The sequence below is a fragment of the Sminthopsis crassicaudata genome, chromosome 6, assembly GCF_048593235.1.
Source record: "Sminthopsis crassicaudata isolate SCR6 chromosome 6, ASM4859323v1, whole genome shotgun sequence".
Taxonomy (NCBI): Eukaryota; Metazoa; Chordata; class Mammalia; order Dasyuromorphia; family Dasyuridae; genus Sminthopsis; species Sminthopsis crassicaudata.
Window position 1 is genome coordinate 49,564,672 of NC_133622.1, and position 22,569 is coordinate 49,587,240.

Here is a 22,569-nt window from a genome sequence, read left to right on the forward strand (position 1 = left end):
AAATATTCTATAGAAATAGACCCAATATTTCTCATGGTGATTGTTCCAGTGAAATTAATTCCATACTTGATATGATATGACAGCGTGATCTCATCTATCTTAATTAAAGAGCCCCAAGAATGCAGAAGGGAAGACAATTTTCTTGTGTTTCAAAGCACAAATTTAAATATTCTTTACCAACTGAGTTTTAGCTTCTTATGAACGTATTTGTTTATTTTTTCCCTCTGAAAACCTTTTAGAGTTTGCCAATGTGGTTTTAATGTGTAGGTTTCATAGGATGTTAACCAAAATCCAGACATGCCAAGCGATGAATAGAAGGCAAATATGTCTATTACTTCTAACACATATACTCCAAAGCCAATGGAATGACAAATATAATCTGACTTCCACTGAACAGTTGTATTTGTTTTTATTTGACATTTTTCTAGTGGTTGAATGATGTATGTTTTAATGGGATAGATATCCTTTATTATCTTGGATATTTAACTATAAATAAATAATTAATATGAAATTAAAATAATAAATTAATTGCATTTGCTAGTGAATTTTTTTTAAATCCTTAGAGCATACACAAAAATGACTAATATAAATGGCAAGAAGGCAAAAGAATTTAACTACATTACAATGGAATTTAAGATGACAAATTGAACTTAGGAGAAATGTATTAAATAAAAGGTTTAGACAAACTCCAAATAGTAACATCTGTTTCAATTTTACAAGGCATAAAATGGCTCAGTGTTAGGAAGATGGACACAAAAAAAAGTCCTCTAAGTCAATATTCTTAATGCTTTTTTTTGTGCTATTTATCTCTTTTGCATTCTGTTTAAACTTAGACACAATATAATGTTTGTTTTAAATGCATAAAATAAAATGTGCATGATTATGAATAAAAATAAATTATATTATAAAATATCAATTTTAAATGTTTGCTTATGTTAAATATTTTGAATATTGCCTATATTCAGTACTAACAATATTCAAAATTTCTATGATTTCAATTATTTAGAAGTCCCTTCAAATGATGTAGATAAAAATCCATCCACATCTATAATCACAAACTAAATTCTTATAATACTTATAGAAAGGAAGTCTAGCACAGGTGTCAAAAACAGATGCATTATGACATCCATTCTAGTGAGTTCTTCAGAAACCATATGAAGTAAAATTGAGAAATCATTAACAAAACAAAATTTAAAAGTAATAAATTATAGATAATGTAAATATATGAATTTCAAACTCAATATGCTATTGCAGGGACTTATACACATAACTTAGTATTCCTGTTTCTATTTGATAATACTGATTTATCAAAGCAGATAGAAAATTTATAAAAAAGAGAAAAAGAGAGACTCTGTGTGCATGTATGTGTGTGTATGAGTATGTGTGGGTGTATATTGTGTGTGTGTGTGCTTATGCACAATTATGTGTGAGTATATTTGAAAGATAAGAGACCAGCTTCCATTTGTTACATATAATTGTGATCATAGTTAATTAACTTAAAAGCTCAGTTCCCCAGGTAAGTTTCGATTAATTAACATTATAGAGCTATTGTCCATAAGCACTGGTAGGAGTTTCTTCATTGATGATTTGCCCAACAACAGTGAGATAATAAATGTAAAAAAAAAATCAATAAAATGAAGCTTTAAGCAAAATGAGTAATGATACTTTAAAAATAGTGGCAAACCTTCCAGTGGATTACAACATTATATGTCATAACAAGTGGGGTGATTCTACATTTGTGATCCATTTAGCCAAACTACTTTAACTAATCTTTTTTTGGTCAACCCCAGGCTAAAATAAAGGAAAATTGCTTAAATCAAAACAGAGAATGAAATGTTTTATTTTGTTTATTTTAGACACCATTTTATTTTTAGGTAAGCTTTTATCCTTTATTATTTCAAAAAGAAATCTAGGGGATTCCATAGAAAGATCATAAAATGAAACATTATAGGCCATTAATCCAATTCCTCACATTTTACAGAGAACTAAAATGAAGGTCTAAAATATTAAGGTCATACAGGGACTCATGCAGGTAGGATTTGAATACACATCTTTTGACTCCAAAATCAAAGGTCTTCTACTGAATCATGATTTATCCTAAACAAGTCTATCTAAAAAATTACCTTCCATTCTCAGAGCAGATGACCAGCATACCTCTTAAGATTAGTGAGCAATGAGATTCAAATACCCAGACTCACCCCTATATACACACCCTACACATCAATGCTTGATTGTTTACATATAGGAAATGATGTTTTAAAAAGTCACATTAATATCAGGAATCTATTTGAGAGGAGGAAAAGAAAATCGGTGTGTGTTTTTTTCACTTAAGACTGATTAAAATATTCCTATAGGTTGTTCCTGTTAAAATATTAATTGAAATCTGATAATCTCTCAATTTTACAAATTTTATAATTTTACAAATATTATAGTTTCTTATCTGGAACCTAAATTCAGCTATCCTTTCCAGTGCTTTATGCGCTCTTAACAATTCTTTCAATTTTTGATTATTAGCATTAATAATCATAAACACTATGTATTTCAGTAGAATGACCTAAATAAATGTCATTCTATTTTTATAAATAAAGTTGTACTTCATTTCCAAAGAGGACACTGCAGCTATGAAGTATGCAGTCAGGTGAACAAAATATTATTTAAATTATAAAGTTCTCCACATTTGTCTTCTTTAAGAAATTGCTAGAAAATATAGGATTTATCAATATATTCTATCCAACCCCTTACCTCATAAACACATGCATGAACTTAAATCACACTCATAGAACTCATAGACATACACACACAGTGCAATTACTTCTTGTAAAAAGACATTTTTGTCTTAACTTTTAACAGAGAAATGTTTGCCTAAAATACAGGGAGTGACTAAATCATTATTAGTTTTTTGTTTGTTTGTTTTGATAATAAGTATTACAGAGTAAAACACAATGTGTGTTGTATTCTATTAATAGAAACTTATGTAATGGAGAAATTTTATTTTGAAGATCTTATTATTTCTTAACTATATTTAGAGTTTTTCATTGTGTTACTTGTTATAGTCAATTATTGCTGCTAAATGTACTAAGTAAATAATAATTATCACAATAATGATCTCAGAAGGTTCCTTTGGAAGAAGAATTTGTTGAAACATTTTCTTCTCCCTCTCCTTCACTCCACTAACAATTTTCTCTCTGTCACCTTTGAACAATATCCTAAACCCTGCAAAACTTCATGGGAGAGAAATAGATTTATCTCCAAAAGTATTGACATTTTATTTAAGATCTGAATCACTCAGAGTACTAAGATTCAAGCTCTTGTCATCACTTCCTGCTTGTCTGAATCAGGAAGCACCACTTGGAGTTCCATCTTCTGACGGAGGTTTTACTAGTTTACTATAGTCAGCTCACAGGCAGAAGTATTTTGCTTAGCTTGACCAACTCAAGATTTCTTCAAAGCATGCCCTTATTATTATTCTTTTCTTCTTGTGACTAAATAAAACAGGTTTTTTTAAACTGTTAAATAGAACAAGTGTATCTCATTTTATTCCTATGTTGAACATAAATTGATATGAGGCTGAACCAACTCAAGCTCAAAACATCTTGCCACCAACATTATAACATAACATATATGCTTTCTTCCCAAGTAGATTATAAACACCTTCAAGGAAGGGGCTTTCATTTTTTTCTTTATGTCCTCAGCACCAATTTAAGTACTTATCTTACAGAATGTATTTAATAGTTGTCCTTTGATTAATTTATTGATCCAAACTTGCAGGAAAAGAATATGAAAAAATCATTTTGAATCCTATTTTCAATTTCATAATCATGTATGATGGTAAATTACATGTAACAAAATAATAATGTCAACTATTTCACCTATAATCTAATTTGATTTTTTTTAAAAAATTCTTTATATTACAATTGAATAATTTGGCATTTAATAATTCATTATATAAATTCAGAAATGTGACTAGCTATTTATTAAATTGGAATTGTATAATTTAAATATTTTAATCCCCCTAAAACTACCTAGAAAAATGTTCTACTTAAAGCTCCAGGTTGCGTATTGTTGCATATTGTTATAGTGCAAAGCAAATAATAATGTTAACTTAGAATTCTAGATTCTTGTATTAAGGCCCACAAAAATTAAATGGAATGCTAAAGATCATTCAGTTGATTGGTGGCCAAGTCAGGGCTCTGTACAACACATTTTCTACAAAGTTGTGTTTAGGAAATAATTCCCCAAAACCTGAGAGGTCTCATTATGTAATCCCCCTTCTTACTCTTTTTTTTCTTTCTTTTTTTTTTTTTTTTTTTAATTTATCTGATTTGATTTTGGGATTCCAAATTACGATAAAGACATTTAAAGTGTGAACATAAAAGAGTCATTTTCCTACATATTTCCCCTCCTTTACAATATGAAAGGAATCATTGCTGATTTCCTATATACATAAGAATCAAATTTCTTCAGATAAACTTTATGCTTCTTTTGTGCCCACAGTGACATCTGGATACTCAATAGGAGTGCAAAAATTCCAACTGTAAGAAAAGAAATATGATAAACAGTGCCATTCAATTTTTATGTGTATTTGAATTCATAATTTTACAAAATAGAAAAAGATCCATGGATTTTAAACCTTATATCAAATATTATACAACTTTTCATTTTGTTATTTCTCTTAAATGGTCATTTTTAAGTGAAAGAATGTAACTACAAGGATAGTACATTAGTACAGAATGGCTAATAAGTATTTTTCTCTTACTCCTGAAATGATAGAAAACTTCTAAATTATGACATTAGAAATTTATTTTTTCAACTGGACTTATAAATGCAAAATATATACACAAACATTTTAGGGAATATAATTGGATAAAATTTAATGCAATTTTACATTTAAAATATAAATTGCTTGAAATAATTGAAATGAGTTGTCCTAATAGATTACATAGAAATTATAACACCCACGTTTACTTCATGCAATGAGAAGTTAAGTGGTAAATTAATTTTAATAAATGTCATACTTTTTAAAGTCAAAGTCAAAGTTGATTTCAAAAATCAACTTTTTTATATCACACACACACACACACACACACACACACACACACACACCCCAGCCAAAAAAGAGGTCTTCACATGCAATATATAACAAATATTTGCTATTTATTTTTGTTGCCATATAATTCATTATATGTGTTTAAAGCATTTCCATAAAGATACATTATCTTCCCTAACAGATGGAAAACTATGTTTAAAACACTTGGCAATATAAGGAATCAATATAAACATGAAAATATAATGACCTTTCCTCTTTGATTTCACACTGATGATCATTGTCATGACAGTTACAGCTTTAGTTAATATTGTCTTGTTCCCAAAAATTATTTTTTGTTATGCTATGTATAACTTTTTTAATTGTTAAAGAATTTAGGTATTATCTTACCTGGTAGGGTTTGTGTCATAATTGTGAAACTAATCCATGACCCAATCTGAAACATTTAAAAATATGTTAGCAAGCAATGCAAAGTTATGAATTGATATTGTAGTAGTGAAAATATTTAATTATCTAAATTAAATTATTAAAAATATGAAAGATAATTTTAATTTTTAGGTGACAACAAAGCTTAGAAACAATGTTTGATTGGTTAAACAAACACAATGATGAAAACTGCTCCCAAAGGACTAAACGTTTAGTTTAGAAACAGATTAATTAAACACTGGCAATATTTTTCCTCCTGAGGCAATTGAGATTAAGTGACTTGGCCAGGTTCACAGAAAGTGGTAAGTGTCTGAAGCTAGATTTGAACTTCTGGTTCTTCTGACATCAGAGCTGGTACTCTATGCACTGCACCACCTAGCTGCCCCTAGCAATAATTTTTTTTAAATATTGCATTCATAAGAAACATGATTTTTTTTCTATAAAACATTGTATAAAGTTGTATACATTATATACTAAGTATAGTTTTCAAAAAAGACAAAATTATGTGATTTTCTATAAATTAAAACCTATTTTAAGCAAATGCACTTACAAAGGTTATTGCCTGATGAAGCTATCAAATCAACAACAAAAAAATGTGAAAAATTTTACAAACAAATATATTTTTGCTGATAGTATTATGTAAATGTATATATTATATATGTGTGTGTATACATATATATACATAGACACATATAACTAGACATATTTATTTATGCATAGTACAAGTCAGTTGTAAAATAAAAGAGGAATTAGATAACCTACCTAATAGATATAGTTGTGAACCTACCTCATAGGTATAGTTGGGACAGGAAACAAACAAAAACAACCAGGTGAAAGGGTTGTAAGTTGGACTTGGAAAACAGGCATTATTTCCTTTGGAAGAGGAAGAAAGAAATTCAATGACATTGTTATTTTATAAATAGCTATTGATGAGAGATAGACAGACACAGAAAGACAAAACAGAGTGATAAAAAGATAAAAAGAGAGGGATACCCAGAGAGAGAAACACACAGGGAAAGAGAAACACATACAGAGAAAGGAAGAATGCAGGTAGAAAAGAGAGAGGGAAAGACAGAGAGAGACAGAAAAAGACAGAGAGAGAGAGAGATAAACAGAAAAAGACAGAAACAGAGAGATAGGCAGAGAAACAGAGACAAACAGAAACAGAGAGACAAATACAAGGAGACAGAGACAAAAAGAGAGACACAGAGAGATAGAAATAAGAAAGAGAGAGGCAGAAAAAAATTTCTCTACTAGATTGCTGACCAAAAGAGATATGTGATACATTTCTAGCCAATATATAGAGTCTCTATTTTGAAGAAATAATAAAAGCATTTCCCCAATAAATTCTCACTGATATTTAAAGAAGGTGGGGAAATTTTTTTCTTCATATCTAGCATTTAAAATATTATAAAATTAATATTTAAATTGTAGAATTTGTAATAGATCTCAAGGCAATATCTTATTTCTTTTTCTTTGAGAGAACAATACTTTGAAAACATACACATAGATATTTTGAGAGGAGATCTTCCTTTTGCCAATGGGTTAAAGTATTTCACTATTTAATATACCTCATAGCATAAGGCAATATGTTTATTATATATAATATAAAATCTTCTGGATTTGTTTTATGATAATATTTGTCATTTTACTACTTTAATTGATAGCTGTTGCTCATTTTGTTTTGTATACATCTGAAGGACCTGTATCACAATAAAATGCCTTTTATCTCCAACTATGCTAAAAACGCTTTTCTTTTAATTTAAGGTCACATAATTTATTTCATTTTCTCCCTGAACTTTGTTTCTAGTTGTGCACATTTTCCCAAGTTGTAGAGATTCCAGGTGCTTTTATAGGAGTGATAAAAAAGCATCATAACATTTTATAAAATGAGATTAACTGCAATGCAATATCAACAAAAGGGGAAATGTTATAGATAGAGAAGCATGCACATTGAATTATGAAATACCTCCTAGTTTTGCATCTAAGTGAGATACACTTTGTGATTATTGTAATAATTGCAATAATTACCCCATATATTCCCACAGTACTATTCATCAGGATAATAACAACTTTAAATAGTTACAAATATCTATGTCACAGTACTTAGTAATGTGTCACTCAAGTATTGTTAATGATTCCTTCCCTTTTGAAATGTTATCAGGCATTTCAGTCAGCATTTCATATCAGTCAGCAATTATTATTTAATGATTTCAAGTTGAACTCTTTACTATGACATTTGTAAATGAAAATATGATTCACAAAATTTTCCCTCAATTGAATGACTTAATTACACAAACAATAAAAAAAAAAAGAATGCTTAGAACATTTAGGTCATTATGAAACATTAGTATATTGATGCCAAAACTACAGTAATTATTGTACTAGGCAAAGTAAAAAAAAAAAAAAAAAAAAAAAAAAAAAAAGTTAAATATCTTCCACTACTTCATTCCATGTCATATGTATGTATTATGTTACTATTACTAAGGATGCCTGTTGCTAATGATCACAAATTTGGCAAAAAAAAAAAAAAAAAAAAAAAAAAAAAAAAATTAGTACAAAAATTATAGGTCATTTGTAGGGAAATAATATTTTTATCCATTATACTTGCTGAGAAAACACTGATCATATGTCAGGAAACAGGGGATAGATACCATAAAATGTATGAATAAAATTATAATGATTCTGTCACATAGCAAGAATAAGTGATAACCTATGGGGATTTGCTTTGAGATATAATTAATTATTTATCCAGCCCTGTCAAAATTTAAATAAGGCAAGATGTCAAGATATCAAAAGATTATGAATAATACTGAATAAGTAACATGGATGTACTCATGGAGGCACTTATGCTGATTCTTTGGCCACCCAGAAGTATATATTCTAATTTTACATGGCTTTAGAATTATTTCAATAAAGTGTATCCTATATCATTGCGAAGACACAGATAATAATAAAATTATAGATTCATTTGGATCACCAGTTGTTCTGTCAGTTATATTTAATAAAAATTCAGTCTAAATTCTGATGATTTGGGTTAGTTTATTATTCATTGATTCATTTAGAACATTATTAGCTATGGTAATATGTTAAAATTATTACTTAATCTTCAACAACATACATCTAGAATCAATGTCTATAGCTGAAATAGTTATTACAGATTATCTACTCTAAATTCCTAATTTTACATATCAGCAACCTAAGGGCAAAACAAAGTTAAATCACCTTCCTGAAGTCACAGGTATGTTATAGATAAGATATGAACCCAAATCCTCTACTGTAAGAGTCAATGTTCTTTCTATTTTATCTCTTAGTACTTGGATGAGAAGTTTATGTATGAATTCATTCAATGTATACTGATTGAAGAGATTAGTAACAATTCTGATACATATTTCTAACATGGTTTGGAGAAATAGGAAAAAAAAAAACTTTGTTGTTGTTGTTGTTGTTGTTGTTGTTGTTGTTGTCACACAAAGTAAAATTGCAATTTGACCATCTTGTGAATCACTGAAATAAAGTGGATAGATAAGGAAGATCATTTTGATTCATAGTTTAGCAGTGCTAAGTCATTCAGACTATTAACTCACTTAAACTTGAACAGTGAGAGGTGAGACACTGAATAACAAGATCTATTTTGATCTTCTTTCAAAAAATGTATTTCTGGATTACAGCCTCTTTTGCAATTCAAGCATTGGTAGATACTAGGCATAAAAAGAAAGGGCTGGGAGAGGCAGGAAGGAATATACTATATAACATTTAGCTTGAGAGTGAGTATAATGATTTTTTTTAAGAGAGAGGGAAATATAGACCACAATTTGAGGCATATTAATACAACAGTCAACAACATTCACTTTATCACAGCTAAAGAAAAAAAAGTGAAACAAACCTGTATGATTTGGATGAGCTAATACTACGTTGATAAAATGATTCCCAGCTTCACAAATCTGAAAATATTTCAAACAACATCAATATTATTTTTTATGATCTTTATTAAATTAGTATATATAATGGAACTTATGTCTGGATATGCATTTCAATGAAATAATAAATTTATTTGTGCATTAATTATAATAGAAAAAATAATTTCAAACATTAAGAGACTTCACAAATATAAAAACAACATGCCTATCTCCAGTAACAAATTCTTAAGAGTTATACATAATCATTTATAAATTATTTGTAAGAACATGAAATATTGGAAACTGAATACTAGTTATGCTATATTACCTAATATCTTCTATGAAGATCTAAGAACAGGTTGTTTAGAATAATCAAGTATTCTAGGTAACTGGTTTATTATACATAACAGATATGTGTTGTTAGTTTAAAAACAATTATAACAAAAAAAAATGATTCTATTTTTGATGAAAATCCAGAAGGAACTTCCAGGTCTTGCCAAATTTCAGAAGAAAAATACTAGGAATCAGATTTCTAGCTGAAAAATAATCAGATAAGTTTACTATGACAATATTAATGAGTTTTATTTTTCTTCATATTTCTAAATTTTATTTCATTTTTCCTTATGGTTGAATGATGTGCAGATTCTGCAGGGGCAAAAAGTTCAACAACTACTTTTGATTATCTGATATACCAGGATTTCCTTTTATTTCTTTACTTAAAGAAAAAAGCAAATATTTTTTTTTCCTGTGGTATAAAGTTCACATTAAAAATGATAGTATACTACTGAGTCTGTATCCCAAGGAAATCATAAAGGAGGGAAAATGACTCACATGTGCAAAAAAGTTTGTAGCAACTCTTTTTGTGGTAGCAAAGAATTGGAAAATGAGTAGATGCTTATTAATTGAGGAATACCTGGATAAGTTGTGGTATATGAAGGTAATGGAATATTATTGTTCATAAAAAAGGATGAAAACTCTGATTTTTAAAAGGCTTGGGAAGATTTCCATAAACTGATGCTGAATGAAACTAGCAGAACCAAGAATACATTGTACATAGTAGTAGCAAGAATGTGTAATGTTCAACTATGAAAGACATGGTTCTTCTCATGGTTCAGATGACATGATAGTATACTTACAGAACCCCAAAGACTCTGCTAAAAAGCTATTAGAAATAATTCAGAACTTTAGCAAAGTTGCAGAATACAAAATAAATCCACATAAATCCTCAGCATTTTTATACATTACCAACACAATCCAAGAACAAGAGATACAAAGAGAAATTCCATTCAAAATAATTGTTGATAGTATAAAATATTTGGGAATATATCTACCAAAGGAAAGTCAGGAATTATATGAGCAAAATTACAAAACACTTGCCACAAAAATAAAGTCAGATTTAAATAATTGGAAAGACATTGAGTGCTCTGGGATAAGCCGAGCGAATATAATTAAGATGACAATATTCCCTAAACTAATCTATTTATTCAGTGCTATACAAATCAGACTCCCAAGAAACTATTTTAATGACCTAGAAAAAATAACAACAAAATTCATATGGAAGAATAAAAGGTTGAGAATTTCAAGGGAAGTAATGAAAAAAAATCAAATGAAGGTAGTCTAGCTGTACCTGATCTAGAACTATATTATAAAGCAGCAGTCACCAAAACCATTTGGTATTGGCTAAGAAATAGACTAGTTGATCAGTGGCATAGGTTAGGTTCACAGGGCAAGATAGTGAATAAAAATAGCAATCTAGTGTTTGACAAACCCAAAGATCCCAACTTCTGGGATAAGCATTCATTATTTGACAAAAAGTGCTGCGAAAACTGGAAATTAGTATGGCAGAAACTAGGCATGGACCCACATTTAACACCACATACTAGGATAAGATCAAAATGGGTCCATGATTTAGGAATAAAGAACGAGATCATAAATAAATTAGAGAAACATAGGATAGTTTACCTCTCAGACTTGTGGAGGAGGAAGGAATTTGTGACCAAAGGAGAACTATAGATCATTATTGATCACAAAGTAGAAAATTTTGATTACATCAAATTAAAAAGCTTTTGTACAAACAAAACTAATGCAAACAAAATTAGAAGGGAAGTAACAAATTGGGAAAACATTTTTACAGTTAAAGATTCTGATAAAGGCCTCATCTCTAAAATATACAGAGAATTGACTCTAATTTATAAGAAATCAAGCCATTCTCCAATTGATGAATGGTCAAAGGATATGAACAGACAATTTTCAGATGATGAAATTGAAACTATTTCCACTCATATGAAAGAGTGTTCCAAATCACTATTGATCAGAGAAATGCAAATTAAGACAACTCTGAGATACCACTACATACCATTACATACCTGTCAGATTGGCTAAGATGACAGGAACAAATAATGATGAATGTTGGAGGGGCTGTGGGAAAACTGGGACACTGATGCATTGTTGGTGGAGTTGTGAAAGAATCCAACCATTCTGGAGAGCAATCTGGAATTATGCCCAAAAAGTTATCAAAATGTGCATACCCTTTGACCCAGCCGTACTACTACTGGGCTTATATCCCAAGGAAATACTAAAGAAGGGAAAGGGACCTGTATGTGCCAAAATGTTTGTGGCAGCCCTTTTCATAGTGGCTAGAAGCTGGAAAATGAATGGATGTCCATCAATTGGAGAATGGTTGGGTAAATTATGGTATATGAATGTTATGGAATATGATTGTTCCGTAAGAAACGACCAACAGGAGGAATACAGAGAGGCTTGGAGAGACTTTCATCAACTGATGCTGAGTGAAACGAGCAGAACTAGGAGATCATTATACACTTCAACAATGATACTGTATGAGGGTGTATTCTGATGGAAGTGCTAATCCAATTGATCAATGATGGACAGAATCAGCTACACCCAGAAAAGGAACACTGGGAAATGAGTGTAAACTGTTAGCATTTTCTGTTTTTCTCCTCAGATTATTTTCACCTTCTGAGTCCAATTCTTCCTTTGCAACAACAACAACAAAATTTGGTTCTGTACATATATATTGTACCTAGGATATACTATGATTTAATATTTAATAGGTATGGGAATGCCTGCCATCTAGGGGAGAGGGTGGAGGGAAGGAGAGGAAAAATTTGGAACAGAAGGTACAAGGGATAATGTTGTAAAAAATTACCTATGCATATCTACTGTCAAAAAATGTTATAAAATTAATTAAAAAAAGTAAATACAAATGCAATAAAACTTAGATAATGTAAAAAAAAATACTAAGGTTATACTTCTTCATGAAGTCTTCTTTTTTCTCCTCTGCCTCCATCAAAAAGTTTCTCTTCTTACCTTTGCATTAGCATTTTGTTGAATGATTTAAAATGCTATTTTGTTATTTCTTTATATGTATATCCATATATATTTCATGCCATATGAAAAAAGGTTCTTGAAGGCAAAATTATATTCATTTATCTGTGTATCCTCAATGTCTGACACATGGTTCACCCACAATAGATGCATAAGAAGCATTTGATGAATTGAAAATAGTAAAAGATTCTCCTCATGTAATTATTATATGTTTGCATTTCAAAATTTAATTTTGAGTGGCAGCATGGTATAGGAGATAGAAATCTAGCTTCAGAATGGGCTAGGTCAGTGTATGAATCCTGTCTTCCATATGCAATCTATGTGTTTATTATAATGTACATGGAGTTGCAGAGTAAACATGATACAATAGAGAATATTATATTTAGATTTTAAAAAATAATGTGTCCATGTTCCATCTCTGCCACTTGCAAGATAGATAATTGTGGGACAAGTCACTTATATGTACAAGTCTCAGATTTTATATTTATTAAATGATGGGGGGGCTGAGCCAAGATGGCGGAGAAGAAACACACTACTCAGTGAACGTCCTCACTCCCTCACAACCAATTAGATAAATTAAGTCTCAAAATTAGCTCAGGACTGATAGATACCACAAGGACTGGAAGCACGACTTACCAGCTGAAGAGAATCTGGAGTTTCAACAGGAAAGGTCAGTTCTCAGGGGAGGAATAAGAAAGACCAGCACAGACGGTGGGGTAGGGGCACACTGCGCCCATTGCGCCGGGAGGGGCTCTGGGATCAGAGAAGCCACTGAGGTAAAGGAATCTGGCACAGGCTGTTAGCTCTTCTCTGCTAATTATTTAGCAGTTCAGAAGAGAAAGCCAAAATATTTTAAAACTCAGATTAGATTTCCCCCCCCCCCCCACCCTGGGGGTGACTCGGCAGACTCACCAGGGGGTGTGGCCTCAGCTACCTCCTGAGAATAGTTAAGAGACTGACAAGTGGGTGGATACGGCCCAAGGCAACACACACGGCCTAGCTTAGCTGGAGGGAGTGGAACTCAGCTCCAGGAAGTCCCAGAGAAGCTGAACCTTTGAACTAGGGACCTCGGTTTCTGGCAGACACTTCCAGTTTGAGCGCAGGGGCTTCTCACGTCACCTGCTGCAGACATCCACTCCTCACCCGGACACATAGGCTGAGCTTCTTGCTGTCTTCACTATTCTACGCCCTCAAAGCACAGCAGTGCTAATCACCTCTGAGGCGCTTCCAGGGAGGGGGTGGGGAACTCTCTCCCAGAGCTCTCTCTTAGCACGGGCGCAGGGGCCGCTGCATCCATCCGGTCTGGGAGGAAGCTGGTAAAGAAGTCAATAATTTCCTACCCCAGGGACAGACCCCAAAACATTTTTTAAGTATGAGCAAAAAAGCTAGAAAAACTATAGATTCCATCTATACAGAGAAAGAGCGGGTACCCAACCCCGAGGAAGTTAACAGCAAAGATTCAGAAGATAACAACCTAAAGGGGAACGATTCCTGCCCCCCATCACATAACTCTCTCCTAGAAGAAGCTCTTAAGAAATTGAGGGAGATCGAAGAAAAATGGGGCAAGGAAAGGGAAGTTATGATAGAGAATAACAACGTCCTGAAATTGGAGTTGGAAAAAATAAAGAATTCACAGGAGATGCAGGGAAACAAAATTAGTGAATTAGAAAAGGTTAAAAAAACACAGGAAAGTAGGATTTCTGAATTGGAAAAGATAAAAAAGTCTCAAGAAAATAGAATTTCTGAATTGGAAAAAGAAAATAATTCTCAAAAAAAAAAATTAGGGAAATGGAAAAAAATTCAATAGAGCAAAATAATTCATTTAAAAACGAAATTGGGCATTTACAAAAAGAACTAAAAACTGTGAAAGAAGAAAATAACTCCTTAAAAGTCAGGATGGAACAAATAGAAATGAATGATTCACAGAGAACCCAAGAATCAGTCAAACAAAACAAAAAAAATGAGAAGCTGGAGAACAACGTCAAATACTTACTGGGAAAATCTATAGACCTGGAAAATAGATCTAGGAGAGATAATCTGCGGATTATTGGACTTCCAGAAAACTATGACCAAAAAAAGAGCCTAGATTCTATTTTACAGGAAATTATCAAAGAGAACTGTCCAGATATAATAGAAACAGAAGGGAAAGTAGATGTGGAAAGAATTCATCGAACTCCTTCTGAAATAGACCCTAAAAAAAGAACACCACGGAATATTGTGGCTAAGCTGCAGAATTACCACACAAAGGAGAAAATCCTGCAAGCAGCTAGAAAAAAACAATTTAAATACCAAGGTGCCACAATAAGGGTTACCCAAGATCTGGCTGCCTCCACATTAAAAGATAGAAGGGCCTGGAACCTGATATTCCGTAAGGCAAAAGATCAAGGACTGCAACCAAGAATGAACTACCCAGCTAAGTTTAGCATCTTTTTCCATGGAAGAAGATGGTCATTCAATGAAACAGAGGAATTCTATATGTTTCTAAGAAAAAAACCAGACTTAAACAAAAAATTTGATCTACATCCACAAGACTGAAGAGAAACAGAAAAAGGTACACAGAACCCTTGAGAACTGTAACTCTGTTGTGGGTATATAAAAAATACTCAAGGATAATTTGATTATACTGATATAAAAGAAAAAAAGGGGGGTGTAGTAAAGGGAAGGAGGTCGGTTCAGAAAAAGGGGAAGGAGTGATAAAAAGAGGGAAACTACATCCCAGGAAGAGACATAGAAAATACACCATATCTGAGGGAACTTAGTGAGGGGGAGAATCATTGTGTGAATCTTACTCTCATCAGAAGAGGCTCAAAGAGTAAATAATTAACATATTTGTTTTTCAGAGAATTTTCTCTCACCTCATTAAAAGGGGGGAGAGGAAAAGGGAAAAGGAAAAGGGGAATAAGTGAAGGGACTTGGAGGGAGGGGGGAGGGATCCTAAAAAAAAAAAAAAAAAAAGAGGGAGGGTTGCGCGTCACAAGGGGGGTCTGTAAATTAAATATCGGGGAGGGGGATCAGGGGGGTCAAGGGAAAAAAGCATAATCTGGGGATAATACGATGGCAGGAAATACAGAATTAGTAATTTTAACTGTAAATGTAAATGGGATGAACAATCCCATCAAACGGAGACGGATAGTAGATTGGAACAAAAAGCAGAACCCTACAATATGTTGCCTACAGGAAACACACTTAAAGCAGGAAGATACATACAGAGTAAAGGTAAAAGGTTGGAACAGAGCCTATTATGCTTCAGGTAAAGCCAAAAAAGCAGGGGTAGCTATCCTTATCTCAGATCAAGCAAAAGCAGAAGTAGATCTCGTTAAAAAAGATAAGGAAGGAAACTATATCCTGCTGAAAGGTAGCATAAATAATGAAGCCATATCAATACTAAACATATATGCACCAAGTGGTATAGCATCTAACTTTCTAAAGGAAAAGTTAAGAGAACTGCAAGAAGAAATAGACAGTAAAACTATAATAGTGGGAGATCTCAACCTTGCACTCTCAGATTTAGACAAATCAAACCACAAAACAAACAAGAAAGAAATTAAAAAAGTAAATAGAACATTAGAAAAACTAGGTATGATAGACCTTTGGAGAAAACTGAATGGCAATAGGAAGGAATATACTTTCTTCTCAGCAGTTCATGGATCCTATACAAAAATTGACCATATACTAGGACATAAAGATCTCAAAATTAAATGTAGGAAGGCAGAAATAATAAATGCCTTCTTCTCAGATCACAATGCAATAAAAGCTACATTCAGTAAAAAGTTAGGGGTAAATAGACCAAAAAGTAATTGGAAACTGAATAATCTCATCTTAAAGAATGACTGGGTGAAAGAGCAAATTATAGAAACAATTAACAATTTCACCCAAGATAATGATAATGATGAGACATCATATCAAAATCTTTGGGATGCAGCTAAAGCGGTAATAAGGGGAAATTTTATATCTTTAGAGGCTTATTTGAAGAAAATTGAGAAAGAGAAGATTAACGAATTGGGCTTACAACTTAAAAGGCTAGAAAAAGACCAAATTATAAACCCCCAACCAAAAATTAAACTCGAAATACAAAAATTAAAAGGAGAAATCAATAAAATTGAAAGTAAAAAAACTATTGAATTAATAAATAAAACCAAGAGTTGGTTTTATGAAAAAGCCAATAAAATAGATAAACCTTTGGTAAATTTGATCAAAAAAAAGAAAGAGGAAAATCAAATTGATAGTCTTACAAATGAAAAGGGGGATCTTTCCACCAATGAAGAGGAAATTAGAGAAATAATAAGGAGTTACTTTGCCCAACTTTATGCCAATAAATTTGATAACTTAAGTGAAATGGATGACTTCCTCCAAAAATATAGGCTCCCTAGATTAACAGAGGAGGAGATAAATTGCTTAAATAGTCCCATTTCAGAAAAAGAAATAGAACAAGCTATTAATCAACTCCCCAGGAAAAAATCCCCAGGGCCAGATGGATTCACATGTGAATTCTACCAAACATTTAAAGAACAATTAGCCCCAATGTCATATAAATTATTTGAAAAAATAGGGGATGAAGGAGTCCTACCAAATTCCTTTTATGACACAGACATGGTACTGATACCTAAACCTGGTAGATCGAAAACTGAGAAAGAAAATTATAGACCAATCTCCTTAATGAATATTGATGCTAAAATCTTAAATAAGATATTAGCAAAAAGACTTCAGAAAATCATCTCCAAGATAATACACTATGATCAAGTAGGATTTATTCCAGGAATGCAGGGCTGGTTTAATATTAGGAAAACTATTAATATAATTGACCATATTAATAATCAAATTAATAAGAACCATATGATCATCTCAATAGATGCAGAAAAAGCATTTGACAAAATCCAACATCCATTCCTACTAAAAACTCTTGAGAGTATAGGAATAAATGGATTATTCCTTAGAATAATCAGGAGTATATATTTAAGACCGTCAGTAAGCATAATATGCAATAGAAATAAACTGCAACCTTTCCCAGTAAGATCAGGAGTGAAACAAGGTTGCCCACTATCACCATTACTATTCAATATAGTACTAGAAACGCTAGCCTCGGCAATAAGAGCTGAGAAAGAGATTCAAGGAATTAGAGTAGGAAATGAGGAAATTAAACTATCACTTTTTGCAGATGACATGATGGTATACTTAGAGAACCCCAAAGACTCTGCTAAAAAGCTACTAGAAATAATTCAAAATTTCAGCAAAGTGGCAGGATACAAAATAAATCCACATAAATCCTCGGCATTTTTATATATCACTAACAAAATGCAACAGCAAGAGATACAAAGAGAAATTCCATTCCAAACAAATGTTGAGAGTATAAAATATTTGGGAATCCATCTACCAAAGAAAAGTCAGGAATTATATGAGAAAAATTACAAAACACTTGCCACAAAAATAAAATCAGATTTAAATAATTGGAAAGACATTCAGTGCTCTTGGATAGGCCGAGCGAATATAATAAAGATGACAATACTCCCCAAACTAATCTATTTATTTAGTGCTATACCAATCAGACTCCCAAGAAACTATTTTAATGACCTAGAAAAAATAACAACAAAATTCATATGGAAGAATAAAAGGTCAAGAATTGCAAGGGAACTAATGAAAAAAAACTCAGAGGAAGGTGGTCTAAGTGTACCTGATCTAAAGCTATATTATATAGCAGCAGTCACCAAAACCATTTGGTATTGGCTAAGAAATAGACCGGTAGATCAGTGGAACAGATTAGATACAAAGGACAAAAAAGGGTACATCTATAGCAATCTAATCTTTGACAAACCCAAAGATTCCAACATTAGGGATAAAAATTCATTATTCGTAAAAAACTGTTGGGAAAACTGGAAATTAGTATGGCAGAAATTAGATATGGATCCACACTTAACACCATATACCAAGATAAGATCAAAATGGGTCCATGATTTAGGCATAAAGAGGGAGATAATAAATAGATTAGAGGAACAGAGGATAATCTACCTCTCAGACTTGTGGAGGAGGAAGGAATTTATGACCAGAGGAGAACTAGAGATCATTATTGATCACAAAATAGAAGATTTTGATTACATCAAACTAAAAAGTTTCTGTACAAATAATACTAATGCAAACAAGATTAGAAGGGAAGTAACAAATTGGGAAAATATTTTTAAAAACAAAGGTTCTGACAAAGGTCTCATTTCCAAAATATATAGAGAACTGACCATAATTTATAAGAAACCAAACCATTCTCCAATTGATAAATGGTCAAAGGATATGAACAGACAATTCTCAGAGGAAGAAATTGAAACTATATCCACTCACATGAAAGAGTGTTCCAAATCACTACTGATCAGAGAAATGCAAATTAAGACCACTCTGAGATACCACTACACACCTGTCAGATTGGCTAAGATGACAGGAACAAATAATGACAAATGTTGGAGGGGATGTGGGGAAATTGGGACACTAATACATTGCTGGTGGAGTTGTGAAAGAATCCAGCCATTCTGGAGAGCAATCTGGAATTATGCCCAAAAAGTTATCAAACTATGCATACCCTTTGACCCAGCAGCGCTACTACTGGGATTATATCCCAAAGAAATACTAAAGAGCGGAAAGAGACATATATGTGCCAAAATGTTTGTGGCAGCTCTTTTTGTTGTAGCTAGAAACTGGAAGATGAATGGATGTCCATCAGTTGGAGAATGGTTGGGTAAATTGTGGTATATGAAAGTTATGGAATATTATTGCTCAGTAAGAAATGACCAGCAGGAGGAATACAGAGAGGGTTGGAGAGACTTAAATCAACTGATGCTGAGTGAAATGAGCAGAACCAGAAGATCACTGTATACTTCAACAACGATACTGTATGAGGATGTATTCTGATGGAAGTGGAAATCTTCAACATAAAGAAGATCCAACTCACTTCCAGTCGATCAATGATGGACAGAGGTAGATACACCCAGAGAAGAAACACTGGGAGGGGAATGTAAATTGTTAGCACTAATATCTGTCTGCCCAGGTTGCATGTACCTTCGGATTCTAATGTTTATTGTGCAACAAGAAAATGATATTCACACACATGTATTGTACTTAGACTATATTGTAACACATGTAAAATGTATGGTATTGCCTGTCGTCGGGGGGAGGGAATAAGGGAGGGGGGGTAATTTGGAAAAATGAATAAAAAAAAAATAAAAAAAAAATTATTAAATGATGTTTTTGTTTTTTTTAAAGAAATATCTCATAAAAAAACAACTGATCTCAAAAATAGATTTCAAATCTACAGATTTTACAAATATTAAGCTACTTCAAATTCATATTTTAAAAATACTGTAAATATCATGTTTCAAAAAATTCAAAAAGGAAAACTGTCCTAAATCACCTTCTGGGAAAAAATCCCCATTGAAAAGTTTATAGCCAATATTGTGGTATTGTATTATCTTAATTACATTACATTATGTCATATCATATTACGAAAAAATATTATATAAATTCCAGATACATAATTGAAAAGGAAACTATTTCAAGTAGTCAGGAAAAACAAAAATAAACCAACAACATTGAAATATCATGGAGTGGCATCACACAAGGTTTAATGTTGTCCATGTTAAAGAAGTGAAAGGTTTAAAACATATCTTAGAAGGCAAAGATGCAACAATTGCAATGAAGAGCAACATACCTAGAAAAAACTGAGTATAAAATTCAAGGAAAGAAGTGAACATCAATGTTAAAAGTGGAATGTAAGCATTCCTGATTAAAAGATCAGAATGGAATGGAAAATTTGACATTTAACCACAAGATTAAAGAGAAGCATAAAAAGATGAATATGAAAGAGAAATCATAAGTGAATTTATATGGTGAAATTATTTATATTCTTACATTTAAAGATGATACCTATAATTCCTAATAGCAACATCATTATTAGGAGTAGTTAAAAGAAGACTAAATAGATGACATAGTACAACTATTTGATTATATTTTGATTGATTATATTGGCATAATTACAAAAAATACGTAAGAAAGAGGGATCCACTGAAAAAGGATGTAAGGGGAGAAATAAGAATGGGAAAATATATCTTATTTTTTAAAATGGCAAAAGCAAAAGCTTTTACTGTGAGAGAGGATGCCACTTTAAGCTCATTTCATCTGAATTGGTTCAGAGAGCAGAATATAAATACATGCTCAGGTGGATGTAGAAATTTATGTTGCCCAATAGAGAAATAGGAAGTGAAGAGATTGAGATGAGGATGAGGAAGGTGATGATAAAAAAAAAAGCGGATTAAAGAACCTGGTCAAACAAAAAGCAGACTTTTGAAGAGGGATGGAGGGGAGAAAGAGGGAAAGAGACAGACAGACAGAGGGGGAAACAGAAGAAAACAAAATGAAGGAAAAATATACAGTAATCATAATTACTAATGAAATTAACCTATCCCAATATAGAAGCAAATACTATAATTTATTAGAGATGAGAATCCAAGAACATGTGTTTTACAAGAAATACACTTGAAACAAAAAAAGACACATACAGAGTTAAAATGATGGGACAGAGGAAAATCCATTATGCTTCAACCAAAGTAAAACAAGGTAGATAAAACAATAATGATCAGAGACAAATCAAAATTAAAATTAGATCTTATTAAAAGAGACAAAAAGAGAGAGGCTTGGAGAGACTTGAATCAACTGTTGCTGAGTGAAATGAGCAGAACCAGAAGATCACTATACACTTCAACAACAATACTGTGTGGGGATGTATTCTGATGGAAGTGGAAATCTTCAACATAAAGAAGATCCAACTAACTTCCAGTTGATCAATGATGGACAAAGATAACTACACCCAGAGAAGGAACACTGGGAAGTGAATGTAAATTGTTAGCACTACTGTCTATCTACCCAGGTTATTTATACCTTCGGAAGCTAATAATTAATGTGCAACAAGAAAATGGTATTTACACACATATATTGTATCTAGGTTATATTGTAACACATGTAAAATGTATGGGATTACCTGCCATCGGGGGGAGGGAGTGGAGGGAGGGAGGGGATAATTTGGAAAAATGAATAAAAAAAAAAGAGAGAGAGAGACAAAAAGGAGAATATATTTTGTTAAAAGATACCACAGACAATGAAAAATAGAGCAATTTTTTCTGATGAGTCCTCATTGTTTATATGCATAGGGAACTAAACAAATTGTAAGATATGGCATTACCCAACCATAAAAGATTAAAGGATATGAACAGGAAGCTTTCTGAGAAAAAAAATCAAACTATCAAGATCATATACAAAATGCTCCAAATCATTATTGATTAGATAAATCTGAATTAAAATCACTCTGAAGGACTACCTTAAAGCTATAAAATTGACCAAAATAACAGAAAAGGAAAATGACAAATGATTGGGGGTATATGGGAAAGTAGGGACACTAATATACTGTTTCTATAGTTGTGAACTGAAACCATAATTCTATTGCTGTAAAACTGTGTGTACCCTTTAAGCTGTTACTAGATCTGGATCCCAAAGAGAACAGAGGGATGAAATTTAAAATAAAAGATACTACACATACAAAATTATAACAGTTCTTTTTGTGGTCACAAGAATTGGGAATTGAAGGTATCATATCAGTTGGTGAATGACTGAATAAGTTGTGCTATATGATTGCGAAGCATGCTATTGTTCTATATAAAAAAATCAAGGAATGACTTCAGAAAATCCTTTAGAAATCCAGGATTTCAATTTCAATTTTCATTTGATTTTCAATTTAATTTAAATTGATGAACAGGGAAGAACTGGAAGCTCATTGTACAACATTGAACATCATTGTAGTAGTAATATCTTAACAATATTGTAAAA

At 31.9% G+C, this 22,569-nt stretch overlaps 1 protein-coding gene across 1 annotated transcript in view; it reads right to left on the bottom strand.

Moving 5' to 3' along the window:
• Positions 1-4,280: 4,280 nt before the first annotated feature.
• Positions 4,281-22,569, bottom strand: part of TECRL (trans-2,3-enoyl-CoA reductase like) — a 164,673-nt gene continuing 146,384 nt past the window's right edge. The window contains exons 9-12 of the mRNA XM_074276759.1: positions 9,357-9,414; positions 6,258-6,343; positions 5,435-5,480; positions 4,281-4,532 (exon numbers count right to left, since the gene is read on the bottom strand). Coding sequence (XP_074132860.1) covers positions 4,405-4,532; positions 5,435-5,480; positions 6,258-6,343; positions 9,357-9,414 — 318 coding nt within the window. The 3' untranslated portion in view covers positions 4,281-4,404. The remainder of the gene's footprint in view (positions 4,533-5,434; positions 5,481-6,257; positions 6,344-9,356; positions 9,415-22,569) is intronic.